A 25,156-nucleotide genomic window follows, 5' to 3' on the forward strand; every position below is an offset into this window, starting at 1 on the left:
AGGCAAGCAAGTCGGAGAGACTATTATCTCCAATGAATCACAGAAAAAGCTGGAAGTGGCACTCTGGTTCAAGTGGCAGAATACTAGCATTGAGCACAAAAAGCCTCAGGGATAGTGCCCAGGCCCAGAGTTCAAGCCCAGGGACTGGCCACAAAAAAAAAAAAAAAAGTATTAGAGGATGACTGACTCTCCAGGAGTATCATAGATAGGACCTGGAAGCTCAGCAACAACGTCCAAAACTACAATGACAATACTGGTTACAGTTGCCATCATGGGTACCCCTAGGCAATGGTCATTGGACTGGCCAGTAGAACCTGCTGCTGTTCTTGGTATCTATGGCCAGCGCCACCACCAACACTACTCCCAAACAGCCTGGGTACAATCCATAGTGGAACTACAGCCACATAATTGAATCCAAGCTGCAGGAGGAGGCTGGACAAATGCCTTCACGAGGTACCTTCCCTTGGGCCATCACAGCTTGCACAGAACTAATAAGGTGCATTTCCAGAGCAAGTGGCCATGACAGTCAACACTGGAAACTCATAGGAGAGAAGGGACAAACAGAATGTCTCTGTTTCTTTGAAGATGGCAAATGGAAAACCTTGGCCATCTGGGGTGGAGAGAGGCCAAGAGTAGAGAGGCAATGGCCCAGGAGGAAGAAGGCACCCAATGGGGTAGATGTAAGGAGAAGTAATACTGGGCCCTTTTCTAGGGTCCTAAATACAGTTAGGTTCTCAACAAATCTGCAGGATGAACAAAGACCATTAGGCATTTGTCACAGTAGTCTCTTAAATTCTAGGTACCTTCTGCCCACAGAGCCTTTTCCTCCCAATGTCTGAGCGCTCTGAAACTGGAGGCCCAAGGATCTAAGTAAGATGTGCCTGGTTCACGGTGCAGAGCCTAGGCCAGTCCCAGGCTGCCCAGGTCTTCCTACCACTCTGGGCTACTTCTCTCATCACTCACTTCCCCAGCTCTGCCTCAAATGATGACAAAACACCTACAAGTCATTCAGCAGGACCCCCAACCAAAGCTGGACCACCTCTGCACTGTCCTGAGACATCTTTTAATCTCTTCATAAGGTCTGCCCTAGGAGATACAGGCCAGGTGCAGACACCTCCCTATCTCTTGGCTAACTTTCCACCCAGTATCTGATACCTAGGTAACTAGCACACCTGGACACAGTCACCTCCCCCTCCTGCTAGGTTACATGCTGGGCCACCTCTGGCCTTCCATCTGACCACAGGTGGGTCCCAGGCCCTGAGGTCACATCCAGATCCAGTGTGGCCACACCTCTTTCTATCCCAGGCCTAGATAAGTCCTGGCCTGGGGGTGGGTCTCCCCTTCTCGGCCAAGCCTCTCTACTATGCCCGGGTGGGGCAGCAGTTTGGTAAACAAACTTCTTTTCCTACCTGAATAGCGCTTAGTGTTCTCTTCATTGGCTACCTAATGAAGCCTACCTATGTAATATACCTTACACTCATCACTCCCAAGAAAGCTGGGTCCACTGTCAACTAGGCCTGGTTCTTGAAAAGCTCTTCTCCCAGTTGGAGGAAGCACTTTCCCAGCAATCAGCAACCACAACCACTCTCCAGCAAGAAGGGGACGGAGAAGAACCTAGGGTGACCACCCAGGAGTACCAAGACAGGTGTTAAATCGCTGGCTAGTGAATCTCACTGATTCAGTGGCTCACAAAAACTAGTCTCATACAGTCTTCATGGGAATTGACTGGGGCCAGCCACACAACCCAAAGGGGACAGAGCTGGGAAAGGAGTTCAGCTCTTTCAGCCCAGGGACAGTCTGGACTCCCAAACTGGGAGTCACAGGTAGCTACTCCCAGATCCGATGGCTGATAGGCAGTTCTGAGAGGAAAGCTTCTCCAACCCTCCTCCCAGCTGCTTCTAGTCTCCTGACTTCTCCCAAATGATTGATGGGCTGCATGATGTTCTAGGTTTTTCAGGAGGCCTTCCTAGGACCTAGCCCTCCTCTGGCAAGGAGGAAGGCTAGCTTCAAGGGAACAGGCTAGGGGATTTTGACATCATCATTTCACCAATGAAGCCACAGCACTGATAAGGAAGAGTGGCTCAATGTCAGTCAGCAAGGCTGAAGGGCAAAAAGATTCAGGTCTTATCTGGGAACTGAGAGGAGGTAAGTTGTGAGTGTGTAGGGGTGTGCATGTGTATGTGTATATGAGAAGTTGTCTGGACCTTTAAGAAGCAGACCTGTGTTCAGCAAGGTCAAAGAATTCCTCTGAAGTCCCTCCCTTCTTGCTTGGGAGGGTTGGGAATGAATGGCTTCTAACCTCACTGAGGTCCACAGACACCACGCTGCCCACTTGGCCTAACTCCTGTAACTTCATTGTCCCTTGGCCATGGCACCCCTGCTTGCGTATACCTCCTGCGAGGCACTCACTGGCATGTCTGGTTCAGGGCAGCCCTGCCATTGCAAAGCACAGCCTTCAGTAGCTTGTCCCATTCAGTAGGTTCCACTGCTGGAGAGGACAAGGTGATTGTTCCTTGTGCCTGCTGGATGATTGTCCCAGATAGCTCAAGTCAGAGATCATGTTGTGTCTTGAAATAAACACCCTCCCAGGACACTTCTGGGATCCCCTTAACACTGGCTCCTAAGCCCCATCCTTGCATCTCTAATGCTCACAGCTTGGGGCTCCTCCTAAAGAAGCAAGAACATCCTCCAGGCTGGTCTCAAGACTCCCAGGGGTCCCCTGGTCCCCTCACCAACCTTGGTAGGGCCAAAGCATGTGCTGGCTTTTATTGTGTCTCTGTAGAGGGCTGGCTGGGAACTCAGCTACAGGTGTTTGTACTTCACCTCAAGGCATGGTTCTTTGCTTCCGCACAAAGGGTGGTAGCCAGCCAGATACCAGCTGTCACCTACCAGGAGCCCAGGTCATGATTACCACCTCCCTCCTTTAGTAGTCTCCACAAGGTTGTGTCTGTAGCACAGTGTCTTCTAAAGGTCCCTTCAAAGCCCCTTCTCAGGAGGCCCTAGGAGGAAAACTAGACCCCCTGAGACTGAGTCTCTTGGGTCAGAGCTCAACTTAGCTCCTGATGACCCAGTAAAGGTGGTGGTGTCCCCATCTGGCAGTGGCAGGTTCTCACCCTCAAGGTCGATCGATGATACTACACCGAATTCAGCAGCCACATGGCCATCACCTCTTCCTCCAGAATGGCCTCCTGTTGGTTCCCTGAGCTCTGAGATGCCCCAGGACTACAACTCAGACTGGGATCTTGAGATCCTTGGACCTTTTCGGATCTCTTTCCGCTTCTCCTCTTTCTTCCGGCGTTTTTCTTCTTCCCTCAGGGCCTTCTGGAAAGAGTCAGTGCTGGGCACGAACTGAGGGGAAGAGAAGAGTGGCTCACTCAGTCTGTTAGCAGTAGAATTTCCTCTGAGCTAAGTGAAGGTGGGCTGCCTAAACCCAGTCCTGGGCTCAGGGAGCGCTAGATAAGGAAGTAGGGAAATTTGAGCTCAGGAAAAGTGCTGAATGGCTCTTAAAAGAGAAACCAGAGTTTGCCAGGCAAACAGGGAAAAGAAGAATCTTCCAGGCAAAGGTTCCGATATGAGAATTAAGAAACAAGAAATAGGGGCTGGGAAGGTGGCTCAGTGGAAGAGTGCTTGCCTCGCATGCATGAGGCCCTGGGTTCGATTCCTCAGCACCACATAAGCAGAAAAAAGCCGGAAGTGGCACTGTGGCTCAAGTGGTAGACCGCTAGCCTTGAGCTGAAGAGCTGAGGGACAGCGCAGAGTTCAGGCCCCACGACCGGCAAAAAAAAAAAAGAAACAAGAAATATTGTCTTCCAGGGAGGGAACAGAACAGTTCCAAGAGTCCCTGGTTGTCACCCCCTTCAAGAAGTGGGAACAGGTCCAGGTCAGAACAAAAGACAGGTAACAAGTACTGCTGCTTGTGAACAGGGAGCAATTTTAAGGTGAAGGGCACATAGCCAGCAGTGGTGGGTTGGCGGTCAAACTGGCAGATCCCGAGGAAGACATTGGAACACAGGATGAGCAGGGGTGCAGGGGCACAGGGGCACAAGGGTAGAAAAAAGGGACTTTGGTTAGGGATCTTTAAGGCACTGGCTCCTCTCATTCCCACATCCCCCCCAAAGGCTCATTGCACTCAGCCTTCTGCTGACCTCTAGAGCATTACCCCTCAAACCTGTGTCTGTGTCTAAATGCCTGACACCTCCCACATAGCCCCAAACTTGGCAAGGTTATATACCCCAGAGCCGCCTCATCTGTCAGTTCTTGGATTGCCTGTTCCTACGCACTTCCAGGTCTTTGCACATAGAGTGGCTCAGACCCAGAATGTTCTTTCCAGCTCCCACCTGCTTTGCTATTAGTTCCAGCTCTGCTGTCATGGCCCTTGGGACCTCCTCCAGAGACTGCCTCCTCAGTGGCATGCTCCCTTCCACTATGTGCTGATTCCTTCTTAAGAGTGTTTTTGTTTTGTTTTTCTGCTGCTGATACTAGGTTTGAACTCAGGGTGTTGTACCACCTGAGCCAGCTCCACCTAGCTTTTTGATGGTTAATTGGAGATAAGTGTCTCGCAGACTTTCTTGCCTGGACTGGCTTTGAACCCAGGTCTTTAGATCTCAGCTTCTTAAGTAACTAGCATCACAGGTGCACACAGCTTTTTCATTTTTTTGGCGGGGGGGAGGTTGGCCATGGGGCTTGAACTCTGGGCCTGGGCACTGTCCCTCAGCTCTTCAGTTCAAGGCTAGTGCTCTACCATTGAGCCAGAGTGCCACTTCTAGTTTTCTAGTGGTTAATTGGAGATAAGAGTCTCATGGACTTTCCTTCCCCAGGCTGGCTTTGAACGGTGATCCTCAGATCTCAGCCTCCTGAGTAGCTAGGAATACAGGTGTGAGCCACCAGTGCCATCTGATTTTTTTAGATGGGATCTTGCTCTATGTAGGTCAAGCTAGCTTCAAAGTCACAATACTCCTGCTTCAGCCTCTAAAGTATTGGGATTTATAGGTATGTACCACCATGCCTGGCTTGTATTTCATATTCTAAATTTCTCATTTATTTGTTAAAAAAAATATTAAGCTGGGTACTGGTAGCTCATGCCTGTAATCCTAGCTACTCAGGAGGCTGAGATCTGAGGATTGTGGTTCAAAGTCAGCCAAAGCAGGAAAGTCTGTGAGACTCTTTTTTTTTTTTTTTTGGGTCCAGTCGTGGGGCCTGCTTATGTGGTACAGAGGAATCGAACCCAGGGCCTTGAGCATGCAAGGCAAGAGCTCTACCACTGAGCCACCTTCCCAGCCCTGTGAGACTCTTATTTCCAATTAACTACCAAGAAAGCTAGAAGTGGAGCTGTGGATCAAAGTGGTAGGGCACTACCCTTGAGCAAAAGAGCTCAGGGCCAGCTCCCAGACCCTGAATTCAAACCCCATGACTGACAATAAAAATAAGCTGGGCAGGCTGGGAAGGTGGGTCAGTGGTAGAGCTCTTGCCTTGCATGCATGAAGCCCTGGGTTTGATTCCTCAGTACCACATAAGCAGAAAAAAAAGCCAGAAGTGGCGCTGTGGCTCAAGTAGTAGAGTGCTTGCCTTGAGCTGAAGAGCTGAAGGACAGTGCCCAGGCCCAGAGTTCAGGCCTCACGACCGGACCCCCAAAAAAATAAAAAATAAAAAAATAAATAAGCTGGGCATTGGTGGCTCAGACCTTTAGCTCTTAGCTACTTAGGAGGCTGAGATCCTGAGGACTGAGGTTCAAAGCCAGCCTGGGTAGGAAAGTCTTTGAGGCTCTTATCTCCAATTAATCACCTGAAAACTGGAAGTGGAGCTATGGCTCAAAGTGGTAGAGTGCTAGCTTTGAGCAAAGGAGCTCAGTAACAGTGCCCAGACAATGAGCTCAAGTCCCAGGACTGACAGAAAAAAATACCAAAACAAAAACGAAAACATACTGCAGGGGCTAGGAAGTGGGCTCAGTGGTAGAGCACTTGTCTTGCATGCCTGAGGCCCTGGGTTCGATTCCTCAGCACCACATAAGCAAAAAGAAAAAAGCCAGAAGTGGCGCTGTGGCTCAAGTGTAGAGCGCTAGCCTTGAGCTGAAGAGCTGAGGGACAGCACCCAGGCCCAGAGTTCAGGCCCCACGACCGCACCCAAAAAAAAAAAAAAAAGAAAGAAAGAAAGAAAACATAGTGCTTTGCAGGCTAAGAACTTGGATTTAGGAATTCTAATCTAGTGGACTGAAGTGAAAGCTGCCAGCTCGTGTATGTGTAGGTGTAGGTGACCCAGGACCACCTAGCTTTGTCAGAGGTCGGGCCCACAGCTTTGGTGGCTCTATTTCAAATTAGTCCATTGATTACATCACTTTAAATTCTGGTCTTCACTAAGGAAATCCAAAAACCAAGAGAAACTTTTTTAAGGGACTCAAGTCTAGTTGGCCTTTATTCCTAGATTCTGGTTGATGGACAGCAGGGAGCACCACCATGCCTTTGAATTGGCTTTTGAAGACCTTCATTCACTGCATTCAAACAACATTAAAAAAAAATTTAGTACAAATATCATTTATTGATATCCATTTTTAAATAAATTATAAGGATTTGACAATCTTGCTATTTTCTACATCTGCATTTATTCACATTTAGATAAACATGCGGAAAGCGAAGAACATGTGATAAGAAATCTCTGTGCAATAACTCTGAAAAGAATCACACTCTGCTCACAGTTCATGGAGACTGTTTTGCTTAGTGTTATGTTTTTGTGATATGTTAAAAAGCTTTTTGCTTTTTTGCATATATATTAGGAAGTGTGATACAGGTGTGAGTTCAGATGTCTGGAGTGTGGAAAGTACTTCATGAGCAGAGGTTTTCTATTATAAAATTACTGTTTCTTCCTGGTCACAGCAGGTCCTGCAAATGTTTGTACAGTGTTTTTTTTTTTTTTTCGGTCGTGGGGCTTGAACTCTGGGCCTGGGCGCTGTCCCTCAGCTCTTCAGCTCAAGGCAAGTGCTCTACCACTTGAGCTACAGCGCCACTTCCGGTTTTCTGGTGGTTTATTGGAGATAGGAGTCTCACGGTCTCTCCTGCCCGGGCTGGCTTTGAACCGCGATCCTCAGATCTCAGCCTCCTGAGTAGCTAGGATTACAGGCGTGAGCCACCAGCGCCCGGCTGTACAGTGTTTTTAAATGAGGTATTCTAGAACACAGCTACTGTATTGCGTGGGTGACTTCCTTGTCATGACTGTATCCTTTACTGTTTTGTTAAAGAATGTAGATGTGCAAATGAGAAGTGATCATTTGTTACATATTAAACTTGTATATATCAAAAGGGATGAATTTAGCTATGCCAAGACACTGCAGTTAATCATGGATCTCTTTCCATTTCTCTGTTCTCATTCTTGCTATTGTTGATATGTGGAATTCTGTGGCTAAGATCCTATTATTACTTAATTTGTCCCTGATAAGACTACTTCCACGGCAATAAATTCAGTAATGTCACGGTTCACTTTTTAAAAAAAATAGTGTGCTTTGTTGTGTCAAAACTTAACCTGATTTAAACAATACACTTTTATACCTTTGAGGAAAAACAAAACACTTCAAAGTAAGATTGGACTCAAAAACCAAGCCATATTGTATTTACTTAGACATTTAGCTATAGGTATAACTATATAGATAAACACACAAAATATTCCTTACTTCAATTAGTATGGTTCTTATTTAAAGTGATTTATATAGCTGGGCGCCAGAGTCTCAAGCCTTTTATCCTCCCTACTGAGGAGGCTGAGATCTAAGGATTGTGGTTCAAAGCCAGCCCAGGCAGAAAAGTCCCTGTAAGACTCTTATCTACAATTAACCACTCAAAAATCAGAAGTGGCACTGTGGCTCAAGTGGTAGAGCCCAGGCTCTGAGTTCAAATCCCACATCTGACCAACCCAAAAAGAAAAAAAAAGGGATTTATGTGAGTAAAAAGGTTTTTTTTTTGCTTTCTGTAACATCTGGTGCATCATATTTTTCATTATATTATTCCACATTATTTTTCCTCAAAGTTCCTAGCATAATATATCCATTACTTAGTATATATATCTAGGCAACAACACTTAGAAATTTATCCATGTCTAAGAACAATTCCTGTATCCTGGTTTACATTTGTATGAATAGCATATTCTGAAGACCACTCTTGCTTGTGTTGTGATTTACAGTATTTTTACAATTTCATAGGCATTCCATGCTGTCATTTACAATGCTGTGACATACTTTCATGTGGTAGGTTTTCTCAGGAACTCAATTTAAGTATTGTTTATTGATGTATCATTGCCTTTAAAAAGCTTCTACTGGCACAATATATTATTAAATTCTGAATACAAAAAAAAAATAGAAAAAGATATTGAGGGGCTGGGAAGGTGGCTCAGTGGTAGTGCTTGCCTCGCATGCATGAGGCCCTGGATTCAATTCCTCAGCACCACATAAGCAGAAAAAGCTGGAAGTGGTGCTGTGGCTCAAGTGGTAGAGTGTTGGCCTTGAGCTGAAGAGCTCAGGGACAGCACCCAGGCCAGAATTCAGGCCCCACAACCAACCAAAAAAAAAAAAAGAAAGGAAAAAGAAAAAGATTGAGCTGAGTGCACTAGTAGCTTATGTCTTTTTTTTTTTTTGTTAATCGTGAGGCTTGAATTCTAGGCCTGGGTGCTGTCCCTCAGCTCTTCAGCTCAAGGCTAGTGCTCCACCCACTTGAGCCACAGTGCCACTTCCTGCTTTTTCTACTTATGTAGTGCTAAAGAATCGAGGGTCTCATGCATGCAAGGCAAGCACTCTTACCACTGAGCCACCTTCCCAGCCCCATAGCTCATGTCTTATAATCCTAGCTACTCAGGAGGCTGAGATCTGAGGATCACAGTTCAAAGTAAGCCTGAGTAGACAGTCCATGAGACTTTTCTCTCCAATTAATCACTAAAGCTGGAAGTAAAACTATGGTTCAAATGGTAAAGCACTAGCTTTGAGTGAAAAAAGCTCAAGGATAGTGCCCAGGCCCTGAGGTTAAGTCCCAGGACACTGGGCACTGGTAAATCACGCTGTAACTACTCAGGAGGCTGAAATCTAAAGGATCACATTTTGAGGTCAGATGGAACAAAAAAATCTACTGGACTCTATCTCTAAAATAAACCAGCAAAATGCAAGGCTGGGGGTGTGGCTCAAGTGGTAGAGTGTCAGCTTAGTAAGCAAAGTAAGCGAGTAGGAGGCCCTTTTTTTTAAACCTCAGTACTACCAAAAAACAAAAGAGAATGTCCCTCAAAAAACTACATATTGTGTGCTGAGAGGCAGACAGATGCTGACATGTTCCTCCGGGTACATGCTATCTGGTAGAGTAACAGGCAAGAAGTGAATGATCATAAAAGACAAATTCTAGCCGGTGCTAGTGGTTCACACCTATAAATTCTAGCTACTCAGGAGGCTGAGATCTGACAATTGCCCTCACCTCAGTTCAAGTCCTAATACAGACACACACACACAGACACACACACAGATGAGACAATTGTGTCAAAAACTAAAGTTATAAAATATGCATGCCCTTTATATAGGTTCCTATAACAAATTAAACAAGTGTAAAAAATCAAGGTACACCAGTCATACAACTTCTAGGCATCTACCCTGAACAACAGGAACCAATATACAAGGACATGTGCACCTCCATGTTTATTGCAGCACTGTTCACATTAGCTAGGATATGGAAACAACTCAGATGCCCCACCACAGATAATGGATCCAAAAATTGTGGTATCAATGGAATATTATGCAGCCATTAGAAAGGACAAAATAATGGCATTTGCAGGGAAATGGATGGAGCTAGAAGGAATCATGTTGAGCGAGGTAAGCCAAGAGCAAAGAGACAAACGGTACATGGTCTCCCTGATAAGTGGATGCTAAATCCAAAATGTTAGGTGATACGACAAAACTAACAGGACTTAAGAGACAAAGAACTCCCACTCATCTGGTTGAACCACTACTAAATATCCCCACGCTGCTGATCACATGTATGGTGTATATGTGTACACAGTTATATGTTATAGACTGTGATAGACAATTTGCTCCAGGAAAGTTAGAATGAACTTGTGACTTTAAATAAGCATCATTATTCCACAATACTGTGAAATTTGGGAAATTATGTAATCACTTAATCACAATTAAAAAAAAAAAAAGAACCTCGGGGAAGGTAGGGAGGGAAGGGAGGGATGGTAAGGGGAAAACAATGGAGGGGGTAACAATGCTCAATAGGAAGTGTACTCATTACCTTACTCATGTAACTGTAACCCTCTGTATAGTATCTTTACAATAAAAAATTTAAAAAATTTTTAAAAATTAAAAAAAAAATCAAGGTACAGCCGGACGCTGGTGGCTCACGCCTGTAATCCTAGCTACTCAGGAGGCTGAGATCTGAGGATCACGGTTCAAAGCCAGCCCATGCAGGAAAGTCCGTGAAACTCTTATCTCCAATAAACCACTAGAAAACAGGAAGTGGCACTATGGCTCAAGCGGTAGAGTGTTCGCCTTGAGCTGAAGAACTGAGGGATAGTGCCCAGGCCCAGAGGTCAAGCCCCACGACAGACAAAAAAATAAAAAATTAAAAAATTAAAAAAAAAATCAAGTACACATGATAAACTAAGAGCTCCACCTTGTGGCCCTATCCACCTACCAGGAAGATAGTCCACGCCTCCAGATGGGGAAATCACAAGCATGGCCCAGAGATGGAAAATGATGCTTGCAAGTCACAGAGATAGAAGCAGACCTAACCAGGACTAATCTAAGAGTTCCCCCACCCATCTTCCACTGCTCCAATCTCATCTGTGAATCCTGTGCTGCTGAAAAGGAGCTGGAGGATTGGAGTGTGACTCAAGTGGTAGAACACCTGCCTGGCAAACATGAGGCCCTGAGTTCAGACCTTAGTACCATCAAAACAAAGGAGCTGAAAGACCCCTCAGATCATATAAGATTCTAACATCTCTGACTTTGGCTGAGGAAGGGGTAGCTCAAGAGATCCTAGTGTAGCCAGTTTCAGGTAGCTCAGCCCAAACCCAGCTAGGTCAGAAACTTGCTCGTCCTTTTTTTTCCACTTCCTTCCCTGCCCAGCTGAGCAATGCCTACTTAACCCTTCAAGTCTAACTTCGATGACTCCTGGTAGGTCTTCCCTGGACCAGCTTTTATCTTGCTTCCTCTCTAATGGGGCTCCAACAGCTCAGCTCCCTCTCCCCTCAGAGTCCCATCAACATACAAACATGCTTTCCTTACTCCTCTCTGATTAAAATTTAACCCCCAGCCCCAATCTGCCATTGGTCTATTCCAATCAGGACCTAACCCCCCCAAAAGGGCTGTTTAAATTTGCCTCACCTGAGTACACTTGTCATTCTCCAGAAACCCGATATTTTGCCCTACTTTTACATCAAAACCACATCTATCAGCCAGGCACTGGTGGCTTACAGCTATAACCCTAGTTACTCAGGAAGCTGAGATTTGGGGAGGAAGGTTTGAAGCCAGCTGAAAGAGCAAATTCTGATATTTCTCTTTCAAATTAACCAGCAAAAAAGCTGGACTAGAGGCTTGGCTCAAGTGGTAGAGCATCAGCTATAAGAGAAAAAAACAAAAACAAAACAAAAAGCCCCCCAAAAAACAAATAAAAAAACAAAAAAGAAAGAAAAAAACAAAGCTAGAACACAAGATGCTTAGTACACATATACACACACTAACAGCAGCTTCCATCAAAACCTCCAGCATTCAATTTGAAATCCAGTAATTGATTCTTAGTTCTCATCTTCCTTGAATTCTCAACAGTGTTTGACAAGCTGGTTACTCTCACGTAATGCTTTCTCAAGTGGCCTCTAGGAAAACATTTTCTTCATGTTGACTATTCCTTCTGAGGTTCTATGACGGCTTCAACTTTCTCCTGTTGTTTTTCTTTTTTGTATTTGAACTCAGGGCTTCATGTTTGCTCAACTTGCTTGCTCTGCTGGTGCTCTAGCATTTGAGGGAGCCCTTAAGTCTAGCTTTTTGCTGGTTAGTTTTGGAAATGGAATCTCAAATTTTCCTTCTTGAGGTAGTTTTGAATCATAACCCTCTGAATCTCAGCCTTCAGAGTTGCTAGGATTACAGGTGTGAGCCACTAGTGCCTAGCTCATTTCTCCATTGTTTAATGGCAGGCAGTCCTGTCCCAGGGCTTAGTCCTCAGACAGCTTCTCAATCTATCTGGCCCCAGGTGACCACATCCTGTCCTATGACTTTGAGTGGCTCTATACAGCATGACTGTCACATGTGACTGATTTTAGAGATATGATCAGTCATCTCCTTGATATCTTCATTCAGATGCTTACCTGGTATAGAAACAAACTCTCAATTTCCTCTCTAGCTATGGGCCATTCTTCCTGATGCTAAAAACCTTTCAGTATCCTGAAGGCTTCTTTCTCCCTCTCTTACATCTGTTTCCTCAGCAAACTCAACTGGCTCTACTACAAATGAGAACTAGAACTTGGGCCTTTCTCACTAGCTCTACTTTATTATCCTCATTCAAGCTATCATCAGCTCCCAAATGGACAAGGACAGCAGCCTCTTCACTCCATCCCTGCTTCTTCCTGGCCCCAGCCAGACTGACCCTTCTAAAGTACTCAGAGTCCACTGCCCTAACTCTCCATGTTTCTAAGAGTAAAAGCCAAAGCCCTTGCAAAGAGTCTGGGGACTGGCCTACCATACTGCCCATGTTAATTCCCCTGCTGGGGAAATCAAGCACTCTATGTGTGACTCTCCTGGGAGAGAACTCTGGAAGCTGGTTTCCCTGGACTTGGGCCCCAAGTACTTTTTCCTTTATGACTTTGCTTTGTACTTTTTCTCCATAGAAATCATAGCCATGAGCATGACTACATGCTGAGTCCTGTGGATCTTAGCAAATTGTCAGTCATGAATACAATAACATGTTGTATTTTCTAATGAGTACTCAGACCAATGGCAGTTTGGGGAATACTAGACATCTGGTCTACCATTCAGAAGCCTGCAGATTCATTAGGCAAAGTTGTACATGTTTTTAACCCTAACTAGTCAAGAGGATGAAGCAGGTAAATCACAAGTTTGAAATCATCTTGGGCAATTTAATGAGACCCTACCTTAAAACAGAAACAGAAAAAGAAAGAAAAGTCTGAGTGTGTAGATTTTTAGCATGCAAGAGACCTGGAGTGTTCAATTTGCATACTACAATTAAAAAAACAAAACATATAACACACAGACAGATCAAAGACATCAACTCCTCTTTGGGACCACCAACTGTGGAAACTGTGTGGTTGTAAACTAGATAGGGGGTCACTTGTTTGGATGTCCACAGAAAAGCCCATTCTGAAGAGATCAACTGAATCACTGCTAATCAAGTGTTCCCCCACCTCATTACCACCATTGCATCTGACTGTGTCACTGCTTTTGATTTGGCAACATGCCTACTCCAGGGACAGGCACAAAGCAAAAGAATGATTTCTAGCTCAACTACCAGAGTCTCTGGTAAGAATGGTGAGTCATTAAGATTATGACCATGTGGCTGAGTATACTCTGTGCTGAGTATTCCTGCAGGTGTCAACATGAACAAAGACGGGAAATATAGTGGGTCTCTTCTGTGTTCTAAGACAGTCTCTCAATTCCTTTGCCAAGGCTGACCTTGCATTCCTGGGCTAAAGTGATTCTGTTGCTAAGCTCCCAAAGAGCTGGAACTAAAGGCAGGTACTACACACCAGGCTAATTTGTCTCTAAAAATCAGGAGTAAAATTATACTGGTTCAACTTATATCTGACCCCCTTCTGTGAGAGGAGGGGCAATTGGTGTGAAGGTGAATCTCTCAGAACTGATAGGACATATGGGTTTGGCAGCAATAATCTCAGCACTCAGACTCAGAAGGCGCAGGAACAATGAATGCTTTGTCCTTTAGCACTAGCATCACCCCCTGCCTGAGCTCAGTGGCAGCTGCCACTGCCACTCATTTGCAGGATGTGTCACTCCCATCCTGGAAAGGGGAAAAGCCAAACATCTACAACCAGTACTGAACTAACTATTCTGCTGTGCCTGACACTATCCAACGCAGCCTCTGAAGGTGACCCTATGTAATAGCATAGGATGTTACAATCTGACAGATCCAAATTTATCTTCTGTTCCTGGTGATCGGGCAGCCTTGGATTATACAAAGTATGGCAACTGAGGCACTGATACTACCCTCAGGGTTCAGCCAAACACACAAGGTGACTCAAATAATAAAGTGAGAAAGAATAAGCCATGAGATGTCTTTTCATGGAGAAGAGCAGTGGCTTGCCCGAAAGCTGCCAAGAGTATGTTTTTTAGACCCAGAACCAGGAAGGTCTGGCTTTGATTCTAAAGCCTCATGTTCCACCCTAAGCTCCAGCCTCTGCTGGTCAAACATCCCACAGCCACAGGCCCCAGAAACTCACCTCTGCGCGGCCTACTTTAAATGGGTTCTGGAAATTGGAGTCCTTCTCGCTGATCCCCAGCTCCTGGGCCATCTGCAGATGAAGGAAAGCTAGTCATTCTGTGCTTTCTGCTTCCTGTTTACCAGGGAGCCACTACTACCATGCGGGACTTGAATCCCCAACCTTAGCAAATACAGGCCAAATGATGACCTCTAGGAAGCCAGGTTGGCATGGAATCTCTTGAAATGAGGCTTCCTTCCACAGCCGAAAGTGGTCTGAAGCTTATCACAGAAAATGTAACCAAGGGGCTGGGAAGGTGGCTCAGTGGTAGAGCGCTTGCCTTGCATGCCTGAGGCTCTGGGTTCGATTCCTTAGCACCACATAAGCAAAAAGAAAAAAGGCGGAAGTGGCGCTGTGGCTCAAGTGGTAGAGCGCTAGCCTTGAGCTGAAGAGCTGAGGGACAGCGCCCAGGCCCAGAGTTCAGGCCCCAAGAACGGACCCCCCAAAAAAAGAAAAAAAAAAAAAAAGAAAACATAACCAAGTACTGGGCATGGTAGCCAGCACCATACCTTGCATCCTCATCTGTAAGGCTACCACTTGAGAGGCTAAGGCAGAAAGACTGAGTTTAAGGCCAACCTGGTCTATATAATGAGACCCACTCTCAAATAAACACACACAAAAAGCTAAGCACTGACAGAAGGCTCCCGGGCCTCATACACCCCAGTCCTTACCAGGCTCAGGATAGGTGAGTGGGGTCCCTGGTCAAAGACACCTGTCTGGTTACAGAAGCTGATGCCCCAGCGGATGAGCAGGTTCCAGTTGGAGTTGTGGTCAAAGTAATGGTGCACAATCTTGGGAAAACGCAGCACCACATCGCCGAAGAACGCCGTGTTTTCCACCACATGGGAGAAAGCTGGCAAGAGGACCTTGGTGAGTCGTTGGGGTCTCTGTCCTCCTGCTGCTGCCAGCTGACCCCAGGCCTCCAGGAAATGGAGGTACCCACCAAACCCAAATCAGAGAAGGGAATAGCATCCACTGACACCCACAGATTATTAACCAACCTACAGAACTTAGTGAAATTTTACCAGTCTTCCCACTCATGTTCTTCTCTAGTCAACTAGTTCTGGCAGCACTGGGATTTGAACTCAGGAACTTGCTAGAATGCTTTCTACCACTTATATCAAGCTTCCAGCCTCAACAGGTCATGTTAGACCAAGGCTAGTTAGTGTTCATAGCTGTAGCAAGTGCCTCACTGAACATAAATAAGCATGTAGCTGGCTCCAGAAACAGAGATGTCCCATGCAGTCCTCCCCAGCACTGACCAGGCATCCAAGGGAGATAAGCAGAGGCCAAACATATGCCAAGCTGGGTCTCAAGACAAGTGGAGAAGAGACCCCTGGGTTTCAGAATAACCATAACCTCAGGGGACTCAGAAGTTAGCTTAGTTCAGAGGGAAAAGCCAGAGCAAATCACTTGTCCTCTTCCATCTGGAAAATGGAGGAAATAGCACATGCTTCATAGTTTTAGGAAGATTAGAGATGACATTTTCAAAGTCATCCAATAGATTATTTTTAAAGGCTGCTTCCATCCTCTCCCAGTATAACCTAGAAAATATTATTGCTAAAATATAACCAGTTAATAGAGGTTAGAGGGATTACCACTGCTGAAGAGAAGTTCTTAGAAGAGGGAATGAAGCCATACTACATTTTACTGTCATGTTTTTCTTACCCTGTCTAAAAAAGCATTTAAGCTAGGCACTAGTGGCTCATGCTTGTAATCCTAGCTTCTCAGGAGGCTGAAATCTGAGGATCAGATCTCAGTTCAAAGCCAGCAGTTCAAAGCCAAACCAGGAAAGTCTGTGAAACTCTTATCTCCAATTAACCACCAAAAAAGCTGGAAGTGGAGCTGTGGAGTTGTAGAGTGCTAATCTTGAGCAATAAAGCTCAGGGACCATGCCCAAGCCCTGAGTTTAAGCCCCAGGACTGGTACACACACTCACGTGTGCACACACACATGCAGGTATACTCACACACACAAAAGCAATTAATCAGGCTGAGCCTTTTAGGGTAGTAGCAATGACTGCTAGTAATTACACCCTTTGGCTCAACTGCACTAACAGTCATTTACTTTTTCTCCTTCAAAAGGGAACAGTTGCTGCCTTCCTTACCAGAAGAAGTTGACCAACAGAGGAACTGATGTTAGGAAAGCAACAGATCAACAAGATTCTAGTGCTTTCAAATTTCTCTATTACTTGAACTAAGTCTATACTTCAGAGCTCATCCATTAACATTAAACCTTTTGGATTTAAAAGTTGATTTATTTCCCTAGGGCCCAATGATGATGGGCAGAAGCTCCTCCCTGGCTTCCCTACCCTAAGCATAGGACAGCATAAAGGAGTATGTGTCAAGAAAAAGAAACTAGCTCTGAAACCTAGAAAGAACCTTGAAGAACCACAGACTATGCTCTAATCTACCAAAGGAGACCTCTTAGAAGACTCCACAAGATGGCACTCCAGGGAAAAAATAATAAAAACAAAAGAGGAAGCCAGGTACCAGTGGTTCATGCTTGTAATCCTAGCTACTCAGGAGGCTGAGCTCTGAGAATCTGTTAGAAACCTAAGCAGAAAAGTCCAGGAGAACCTGGGAATATGGCTTAGTGGCAGAGTGCTTGCCTAGCATGCATGAAGCCTTCAGTACACAGAAAAGAAAAGAAAAGGGAAGGGATGGAAAGGAAAGGAAAGGGAAGGGAAGGGGGAAGGGGGAAGGAGAGAGAAAGAGAGAGAGAGAAAAGAAAGAAAGAAAGAAAATCCAAGAGCCTCTTATCACCCAATTAACCAACAAAATGCTGGACTAGAGATATGGCTCAAGTGGTAGCACATGATCCATGACCAAAAAGCCAAGTAGGAATGCAAGGCCCTGAGTTCAAGCCCCAGTATTGACACAATAAATACATACATACATACATACATAAATAAAAGAGCGACTAGAGAAAAGCAAAGTAGTGGAGCCAAAAGGGGAAGGTTAGAGACACCATACCATCCTTCAGCTTCTCATCCTGGGGGAAAGGCCCATCTGGAAGTACATCAGCAGCAATGAGTACTGTCCTGGAATCCTCCAGCACCTGAGGAAACCCCACCTGGGTTGAGTGGCTTTGTAGAGCCCTTTATAGCCCCAGGCTCATTTACTTGAATCCCGCTTCAAGTTTTGTCTCTCTCACCAAATATCAGCCCTTTAGGGAACTTCTACCTATTTAGTGCCCACATCAATTATCTGGACTGCCACAGGCTGCCCCCTGTCCCCAAACACCTTAAAAAGTCCTTTAAGCATGATGTCGAGGATCTTGTATTGCTGGTGAACATCATTCAGCTGCACCAGGTTCTTCAGTGCTGACAACTGCTCCCGACGTTTCACTTCAAACATTTTCTTATCTGGGTAGTTTAAGTTAAGGAACTGACATGATAGCCCTGCCCAGACAATCCAGTGTCCAGACCCTGAGGACCCATTCCTAACCAGCCAATATTTGTAAGTAGGATCCCTAAGGGAAGAGTTATTTATTTAAAAAAAAAATTAAGTTGGGTACCATGACTCATGCCTGTAAAACTAGCTACTAAGAAGGCTGAGAGCTGAGGCTCAAGGTTCAAAGCCAGCCCAGGCAGACAGGTCCTAGAGACTCTTATCTCCAACTAACCAGCAAAAAGCAAGTAAGTGGAGGTATGGTTCAAACCAGCCTTGAGTGACAAAGCCAAGCAGAAGCATGAGGCCCTTAGTTCAAGCCCCAGTACTCATACAAAAAAAATTTTTTTTGTACTCAGTGCCTTACTCTGCTTAGGCAGGTGCTCTCCCATAGGAGACACACCTCCACCCTTTAACGTGTACAGGTCCTCCAATGAATTATTTATCTAGTTCCCAGTGGACCCAGTAATCTGAAGCCAACTTTTCAGGACCTGGCTTCATTTCAGTGTGGCCTTCCTGCTGTCTCTCACAATCATTGTTCCAGTGAACCCTCATTGATCAGTTCACACAGTACCTTCTTGCCTGGAAGGTAAGATCCAGCTTATAACCCATAGCTCAGTGTAACTTCCAATCTCTCTTGCATCCATCATGGCACTGAGGACTGAGTGCAAAGACCATTGGTTTGGATGGTGTCTCAAAATTTGGGACTGGTCCTCACTCACCTTTGAATTCTTGAGGCCTTGCCCAGAGGATGTGGCCCAGTGCAACCTATTCAAGATGAAATAGCAGCATTCCAGTTCCTGAGACCTATCTGGGGGTCTTGCTGAAAAGGCACTAGACATAATTATAGTTCTTACTGAGTCTTTGAGAATCAGAGAGATGTTTGCCTTTTCTATTTAACATATAGTAAAACAAAGTCAGAAGAAAACTGACTTATTCAAGGTCTTGTTGGCGTGCCTAATCTTTTCTCCCCTATTCCCACCAGCTGGGTCTGCTCATTCCTGGAATCCCTCATGGAGTGGGGATATAGAGAGACCTCCTTTATTGACTCTTCACAGACAGCTCACTAATCCCACCACAAGTCCCAAAAGATACAAATCTTGAGGCTTGGGTTCAAGGGCTTCAGGGTGCCTGTGGTGTCTGTTCCAGACAGCAGGAGAAAGAGACAGGCTAAAAACTGAAGAAAGTCCATATCTAAGACCGTGGAGCTAAAGAAATAATCCAAAGAGGAGGAATGACTTAGAGGTTGATGTTATATAACACAGGATGCAGAGAACGGCTACTTCCACTGACATGGTATCATCTCCAAACACCTAGGACTCAACTTTGGGCCACCCTGAAGATCCAGCCCAGGGCCGGTGGCCAGCAGTTACACAATGAAAACCCATGGAATGACAGGAGGAGGAAGGAATTTAAATGTTAACAATGCTTACAGCACAGGGGCGGAGGATCTAGAGCTATGTCGGTGCTCTGATCTTACTGTACTACTGGGGAAAACTGTCAGCTCACTAAATCTTAGCTTCCTTGCTTCCACAGGACTGAAGAAGTCACCTTTCTGCTGCAAGGGATTAAGTCTGGGTGAAGTGCCTGGCCTATCCTGACCTCCAGGGAAGGTATCAGGTCAAGGAAGCCCAGGCAGTAAGAAGGTACAGAAAACTCCTGTTATTTCCCTCCTTCCCTAACTTGCCATAAAAGTACAAAGAAGGGTATAGAGTGGGAAGGGAAGTAGGACAGTTGGTGGGAACTTGCTACTCACTCACTTTGGGACCACATGCAACACCTGCTTCTATTCAGGCATCACTCCATAATTGACTACCACAGTTCCAGGCGCTCATCTAGTGGCCCCTGGCTTCTAGTGACAGCTGCCCTGTGATGAAATCCAACTTTTACCACAATGAAAACAACTAAGCCACAGAAGAGTGAGGTGAATGCCCAGAGTCACACAGCTATTTCCAGACTAAACCTGTATGCCTCTTGGTTCTGTGCTCTTCCTTTTCTTCCTCTTCTTCTTCTGTGCTCTTCCTCTTCTTCTTTTTTGGTTATTTAGCCAGGATCTATGTAAACCAGCTGGCCTCAAATTCTGGGTACCCTTGAGGTGGCCTCCCAACTGCTGGCATTACAGGCGTAAGCTGTCAAACAGCTTCCTGTCTTTCTAAAAGAGCATAAGCTACCTCAGATCACAACTGGCTACTCAGGTACCATGACACCCACCCCAGAAGAGATGGCCAGTTACAGACCGTGCGAGGCCACAGAGGTCAACCAACCCCTGTCCTTTAGCAGAGGAGACAACTAAAATCTGGGAGAAGGACCCCAAGTCCACCCAAGACCCTTCTATCTTCCACCGTCACCAGGCTATAGAGCAAAACTTGAGAAGTGGGGAGAGAGTGGTAGCAAGGTATCAGACATCTGACGAAGACTGGAGCCGGAGAAGGGTGGGGGAAAGAGAGCCAAAAAAGCAGACGCGAAGGGGTCCATTCGGCTTTCTCGATAGTAACTTCTAGTTTTTGAGCCTCTCAAACAGACTCTTGTCCCGCGCGTCCCAGAGCTCTTTCCAGCTCGCGGGGGAGGCTGCACCATTCTACAGAAGAGATAGTGGCGGTGGCGGGCTCTCAGCAGGCTCCCAGAGGTCGCGGGCCCCGGGGGCCCTCGGAGAAGGAAGCGAAGTCTGTTCAAGGAGTTAAGGGTCCCAGTCCTGCAACACCACCCCGCATCCCGCACCCCGCTCGAGGCCCTCGGTCTCCGCACTCCCCTCCCCAGGAGCTTGCAGCCCCGCCACCACCTATCAGAGCGGGTGGTACGGGCGGGGGGGCAGGCGGGACGCCCCTTCTCTGCCCCTTCGTGCAAAGCTCAGCAGAAAACTCACCAGGCTAGCGCGAGACGCGTGGAACAGCGGAGCACCGGCTAACCGCTCCTAGAGACCGCGGGCAGCCGCCCCGCCCAGCGCCCGGCTCCCGGCCAATGACAGTGGGCCGCGACCGCCGCGCTCTGCTTACATCACTTCCTGCCCCGCCCACACCGCTGGGCCCCGCCCAGCCGGGCGCTGGCGCTGAGCCCTGAGGTTGTCAGCCACACGCCGCTGACAATCGCGGCTGGTCCTTAAAGTTGAGTTGGAGGAAGTAAAGCTGCTGTGGAATCTGTGCTCCATCTAAAGCCCGCGTCAGCAAACTATCAGCTGCAGGTGGGATCTAAAGCACGAGTCAGCAAACTGCAGCGCTAAGCCCTAGGGGCCGGGCCACTTTCGTCATTCATGAACGTGTTTTAATTGCAATTCACAAGATCATCTTGGCAGGTTGTAACTAGCACTAATTTTTTTTCCTTTTTTTTAAATTTTTTGTTTTTAAGAAACCAACACAGTCTGCAACATGGAGTATGGGCATCCCCTGCTTTCCCCTCTCGTCCACAACTCATAAACCAAGTTGTCTTTTCCGTCATTTAGTCCCAGTTTTGCGAAGAGTCAGGACAGCCAGATCCTAAGTGGACAGGTGGTGTGGTCAGTTAGGAATGATGGGACCCTTGCCAGAGGGAAAGTAACTAGAGCCTCAGACTGTGCTGACCTTTGAACAGGCCAGGACACAGTTGAGCTCAGACTTTCGTACCACCAGGCCAGTGGAAGCACACATGAAATAAGCACACATGAAATATGGGTATGTAAACAAACTGTGAGGGAAAGGAACAGAGGGGACCCACTTTAGCCAGGGAAGGCTGCATCCAGGGAAGTTTTCATCTGCTAGCTAGGCTGAAACATATTCAGCTTTCCTAGCCTTGTAATCATACCTTCCTCCACCTTCACTTTTAGCTACCAGCAGCTCCAATTCTAAGTCCTTCCATTGTCCTCCCAGCCCTAAGGACGGTGAGACACTCGTTCTATTTAGGTAGTGTTGCCATAACACATCTGCTGTCTCCCTGAAGTGATTCATCTCATCACTTGCTGAGACAGCCCACTCTCTTACTGGCTAAGAAACTGACCCCAAGGAAACAAGATGAGTTTAGAGTGGGAGCCCACAAATGTTTGTGAGTGTATCATTTTATTTCTGGATTCCATTTCCACAATGGAGTATATGGTCCCAGATGCATGGCTGAGACTGTCATCCATCTCTGCAACAATTATGCCCTAACTTTGTCTGCAGGTCTTATGGCTCTTAGTTTCTGGATCTCTTAAGTCATGAGGCTCAGTCTCTGATGTGGGACAGGGATACAGCTACCCCTCCCAGGCAGCTGATACCATACATGAGAGGAAAACACAAGAGATGGGTCCACCACAGTGGGGGAGAATCACACTTTCAGGGCCCCAAGAGGACAAACAGACAAACAAAAATAAGATGCTCGGGCTGGGAAGGTGGCTTAGTGGAAGAGTGCTTGCATACATGAAGCCCTGAGTTCGATTCCTCAGTACCACATAAACAGAAAAAGCTGGAAGTGGTGCTGTGGCTCAAGTGGTAGAGCACTAGCCTTGAGTAAAAAGAAGCTAAGGGATAGTGCCCAGGCCCTGAGTTCAAGCCCCAGGACTGGCAAAAAAATAAAAAAATAAGATGCTCCTGAAAAATAGCTGTGTAGATTCCAAAGTTGATACCTGAACACCTGAGTTAGGAAGGGGGAGAAAGGGAGGCAACAGTATTGGGTAGGAAGTTCCTTCAACCCTCCCCACACACTAATGTCTATGATGCATGGTAACTGGCTATAGCCCAGGCTGCTCTGGAACTCACTAGGCTGGACATAAACTCCCAATTCCCCTGTCTCAGCATCCTAAGTGCTTGAATGAGGCAGGCACCACTATGACCAGCGTCAATCAGGGGCTTTCTAAAGGACTCACTCGTCATCAGTCCTCACTAATTGGGCTAAGATGCCACAGCATCCATAGCCTGAGTGACCTTGCTCAGGCCAACGCTCCCAGATGCAAGAAAGGATACAGCATGTCCTGAAGAGGCTGGGCAGAAAAGGTACTAGGGGAACAGCCCTCCAGGGAGGCCTGCAGGGTCTGGGCTGTGTTGTGGTCAGTCAGAAGGCCCATGCTCTGCACCTGAGTGAAGAAAGTAGGTCCTCTCTAACGTCCCACTTCTGGAACTTCTGATTTCCGAATGGCACTTGTGGCCAAAACTTCCACCCGCCATGGAGAAGGTCCTCATGAGAGTCTAGTTTTATAAGGGCTTCATGTTGCTTCTTTCTACCCACCTGCAGGAAGAAGTTACGTAGAGCCCGGATTGTGGTATTTGAGAGGGTAGAAAAGTCCGCCAAAACTGCCGCTTCCAAAACTTGACCCACCTCTTCATGAGAGAAGACACTGCTGCTCTGGTACCGCACAAACTGGTCCAGAAAGAGAAGTCCAAATATTAAGTGATTGGAAGAGATGCCAGTTCCTGTGCCCTGTTGTGCTCAGCTCTGGGCTGGGAACACTGTTCTAAAGCCCACAGAACCCTGTCTTCAAGGTGGGTATGAGTAGAGTTGTATCAAAGGAAAATGACATATATGACACAGAGTGAGATCCTGAGAAAGCTGGCCTTACTGATTCCTTCAGCGCTGGCTTCCTCCTTCCCATCATGCACTGCACACTCATGGCTAAGATGAACCGTGCACAGGTCCATAACCTCCCACCATGTGCTCTTACAGCAATCGTTCTCACTTTACTACCTGGAATACCTTCCTCCTCACTACTAACTCTTCAAGCCTCCGCTGAAACATTGCCTTCCTTGTACAGAAGCAGTTACTCTTTTTTCTGTGTTCCCTTACCAACAATGGATCTATCTGTGGGTTCATTTCAGTATAATTTATAGGCAAGCTTTGTTCTTTAAAGAGTAGGCATTTACTATGTGGCAAACTCAGCATCCTCTCCATTCTACTGCTCAGAATATCATATTTAACTATTAATTTGTCTGTCTCCTCTAGACTAAAGGAACCTTAGAAGCAGAGCATTTGGCTCTTCTACACCTTCAGTACCTAGTAGGCCTGGCATGTGGCAGTAAACTCTGGTCAACATTTCATAAGAGAAATATGAGGTGTGCAAGTCTCCTGGAATGAGGACCTGTGGACATTTAAATAATTCTCCAAGCAGAACTTCTATAGGGTAAAGGCCATTCAGCCTCTCCACCTCCTTTCAGAGTTAGGGTGACCTGAAGTATTGTTTCCTGGGCCTTTTCAGCACCATTCAGGCTCCTAACACTCCTTAGACCATAGGACTATGCTACTTGCACTTACCAGCGTTATAAGCCTCAGTATCTCAGGTCTGAGAAAGGGATTCTCTCCAGCATCCAAGAGAGTGAAGAGCAAAAATCGATTCCAAGGTTGGGAGGCCACATGGAGTGCTGTAGGAAACACCAGTCCCCAGGTGTTTAGTAGTGCTTTTCTAAAGGCTTGAGGGCACATGGCTGAAGAAGAGCTTCTCCTATTAGCTCAAAAGGAGAGCTGCCAGCTACGGGTAGGATATTGGATAGGCTGACCCCAGAAGGTTTCTTCCTTCCATAGGCTTCTACCACCTATGCTGGCTCAATGAACAATATACACCATGATTATGGGAGGCAGACAGAAGGAAGGGCTCTTGAACCTTGATAACCTGATCTGGACATAAAGGCTCCTGATTCCTAGTCTGGAACTCTTTCTTTTCCTCTAATCTAAAATGAACTCTTAACAACTGAGCATGTCTAACCACTTCTCAAGTACCTGACTACATAGCCCATGGGTCAGCATGCCACAGTTAAGTAAGCTAGACCCTAGTGGCTCATGCCTATGATACTAGCTACTCAGAAAAATGAGATCTGAGAATCAATGTTCAAAGCCAACCTGGTCAGCCTCTTACCTCCAATTAACCAGCAAAAAGCCAGAAGTAGAGGTGAGGTTCAAGTGGTAAAGTGCCAGCCTTGAGCAGGAAAAGCTGTGTGAGATTGCAAGACCCTAAATTCAAGCTCCAGTAATGGCAAAAAAAAAAAAAGTAGTGTAAGTCTGAATCACACAGTGGATAGGAATGGAAGCCTGGGAGCAGTAAGGTGAGGGCTGGTTCCCTCCAATCTTCCTTATGGAAAGATCACAATGGGGAACACTTTACCTAAGTCTGGACTCCGGGCATTCAAGTAGTCAAGCAAGGCCTCCAGGCAGCCAACACAGGCTTGGGACAATAGAGGGTCCTTCTGTGAAACAAACAAATTAGTAGAAATTAGGGTCAATTTCACTAGCAGCAAGTTTTATTTTTTTTTTTTGGGTCCGGTCGTGGGCCTGAACTCTGGGCCTCAGCTCTTCAGCTCAAGGCTAGCGCTCTACCACTTGAGCCACAGCACCACTTCCGGCTTTTTTCTTTTTGCTTATGTGGTGCTGAGGAATTG

At 46.3% G+C, this 25,156-nt stretch overlaps 2 protein-coding genes across 3 annotated transcripts in view; both read right to left on the minus strand.

The window, feature by feature from the left end:
• Positions 1 to 1,344: 1,344 nt before the first annotated feature.
• On the minus strand, positions 1,345 to 20,781 carry Ccdc134 (coiled-coil domain containing 134). Of its 2 annotated transcripts, none has more exons than XM_013024767.1 (7): positions 20,713 to 20,781; positions 18,945 to 19,057; positions 17,703 to 17,824; positions 17,433 to 17,517; positions 15,129 to 15,310; positions 14,419 to 14,490; positions 1,345 to 3,348 (listed from the first exon to the last, which is right to left on the minus strand). In XM_013024767.1, exons 2-7 carry the CDS (start codon positions 19,039 to 19,041, stop codon positions 3,223 to 3,225), a joined length of 684 nt encoding a protein of 227 aa, XP_012880221.1. In that variant the 5' UTR covers positions 19,042 to 19,057; positions 20,713 to 20,781; the 3' UTR covers positions 1,345 to 3,222. The 2 variants fall into 2 exon arrangements, with proteins under 2 accessions (XP_012880221.1, XP_012880222.1); XM_013024768.1 differs by lacking the exon at positions 20,713 to 20,781 and adding an exon at positions 19,610 to 19,665.
• Positions 20,782 to 21,972: 1,191 nt separating this feature from the next.
• Positions 21,973 to 25,156, minus strand: part of Mei1 (meiosis inhibitor 1) — a 64,543-nt gene continuing 61,359 nt past the window's right edge. The window contains exons 26-30 of the mRNA XM_013024775.1: positions 24,883 to 24,964; positions 24,039 to 24,145; positions 23,019 to 23,150; positions 22,757 to 22,866; positions 21,973 to 22,064 (exon numbers count right to left, since the gene is read on the minus strand). Of these exons, the coding sequence (XP_012880229.1) occupies positions 22,019 to 22,064; positions 22,757 to 22,866; positions 23,019 to 23,150; positions 24,039 to 24,145; positions 24,883 to 24,964 (477 nt within the window). The 3' untranslated portion in view covers positions 21,973 to 22,018. The remainder of the gene's footprint in view (positions 22,065 to 22,756; positions 22,867 to 23,018; positions 23,151 to 24,038; positions 24,146 to 24,882; positions 24,965 to 25,156) is intronic.

The sequence above is a fragment of the Dipodomys ordii genome, unplaced genomic scaffold, assembly GCF_000151885.1.
Source record: "Dipodomys ordii isolate 6190 unplaced genomic scaffold, Dord_2.0 Scaffold79, whole genome shotgun sequence".
In the NCBI taxonomy this organism is placed as follows: Eukaryota; Metazoa; Chordata; class Mammalia; order Rodentia; family Heteromyidae; genus Dipodomys; species Dipodomys ordii.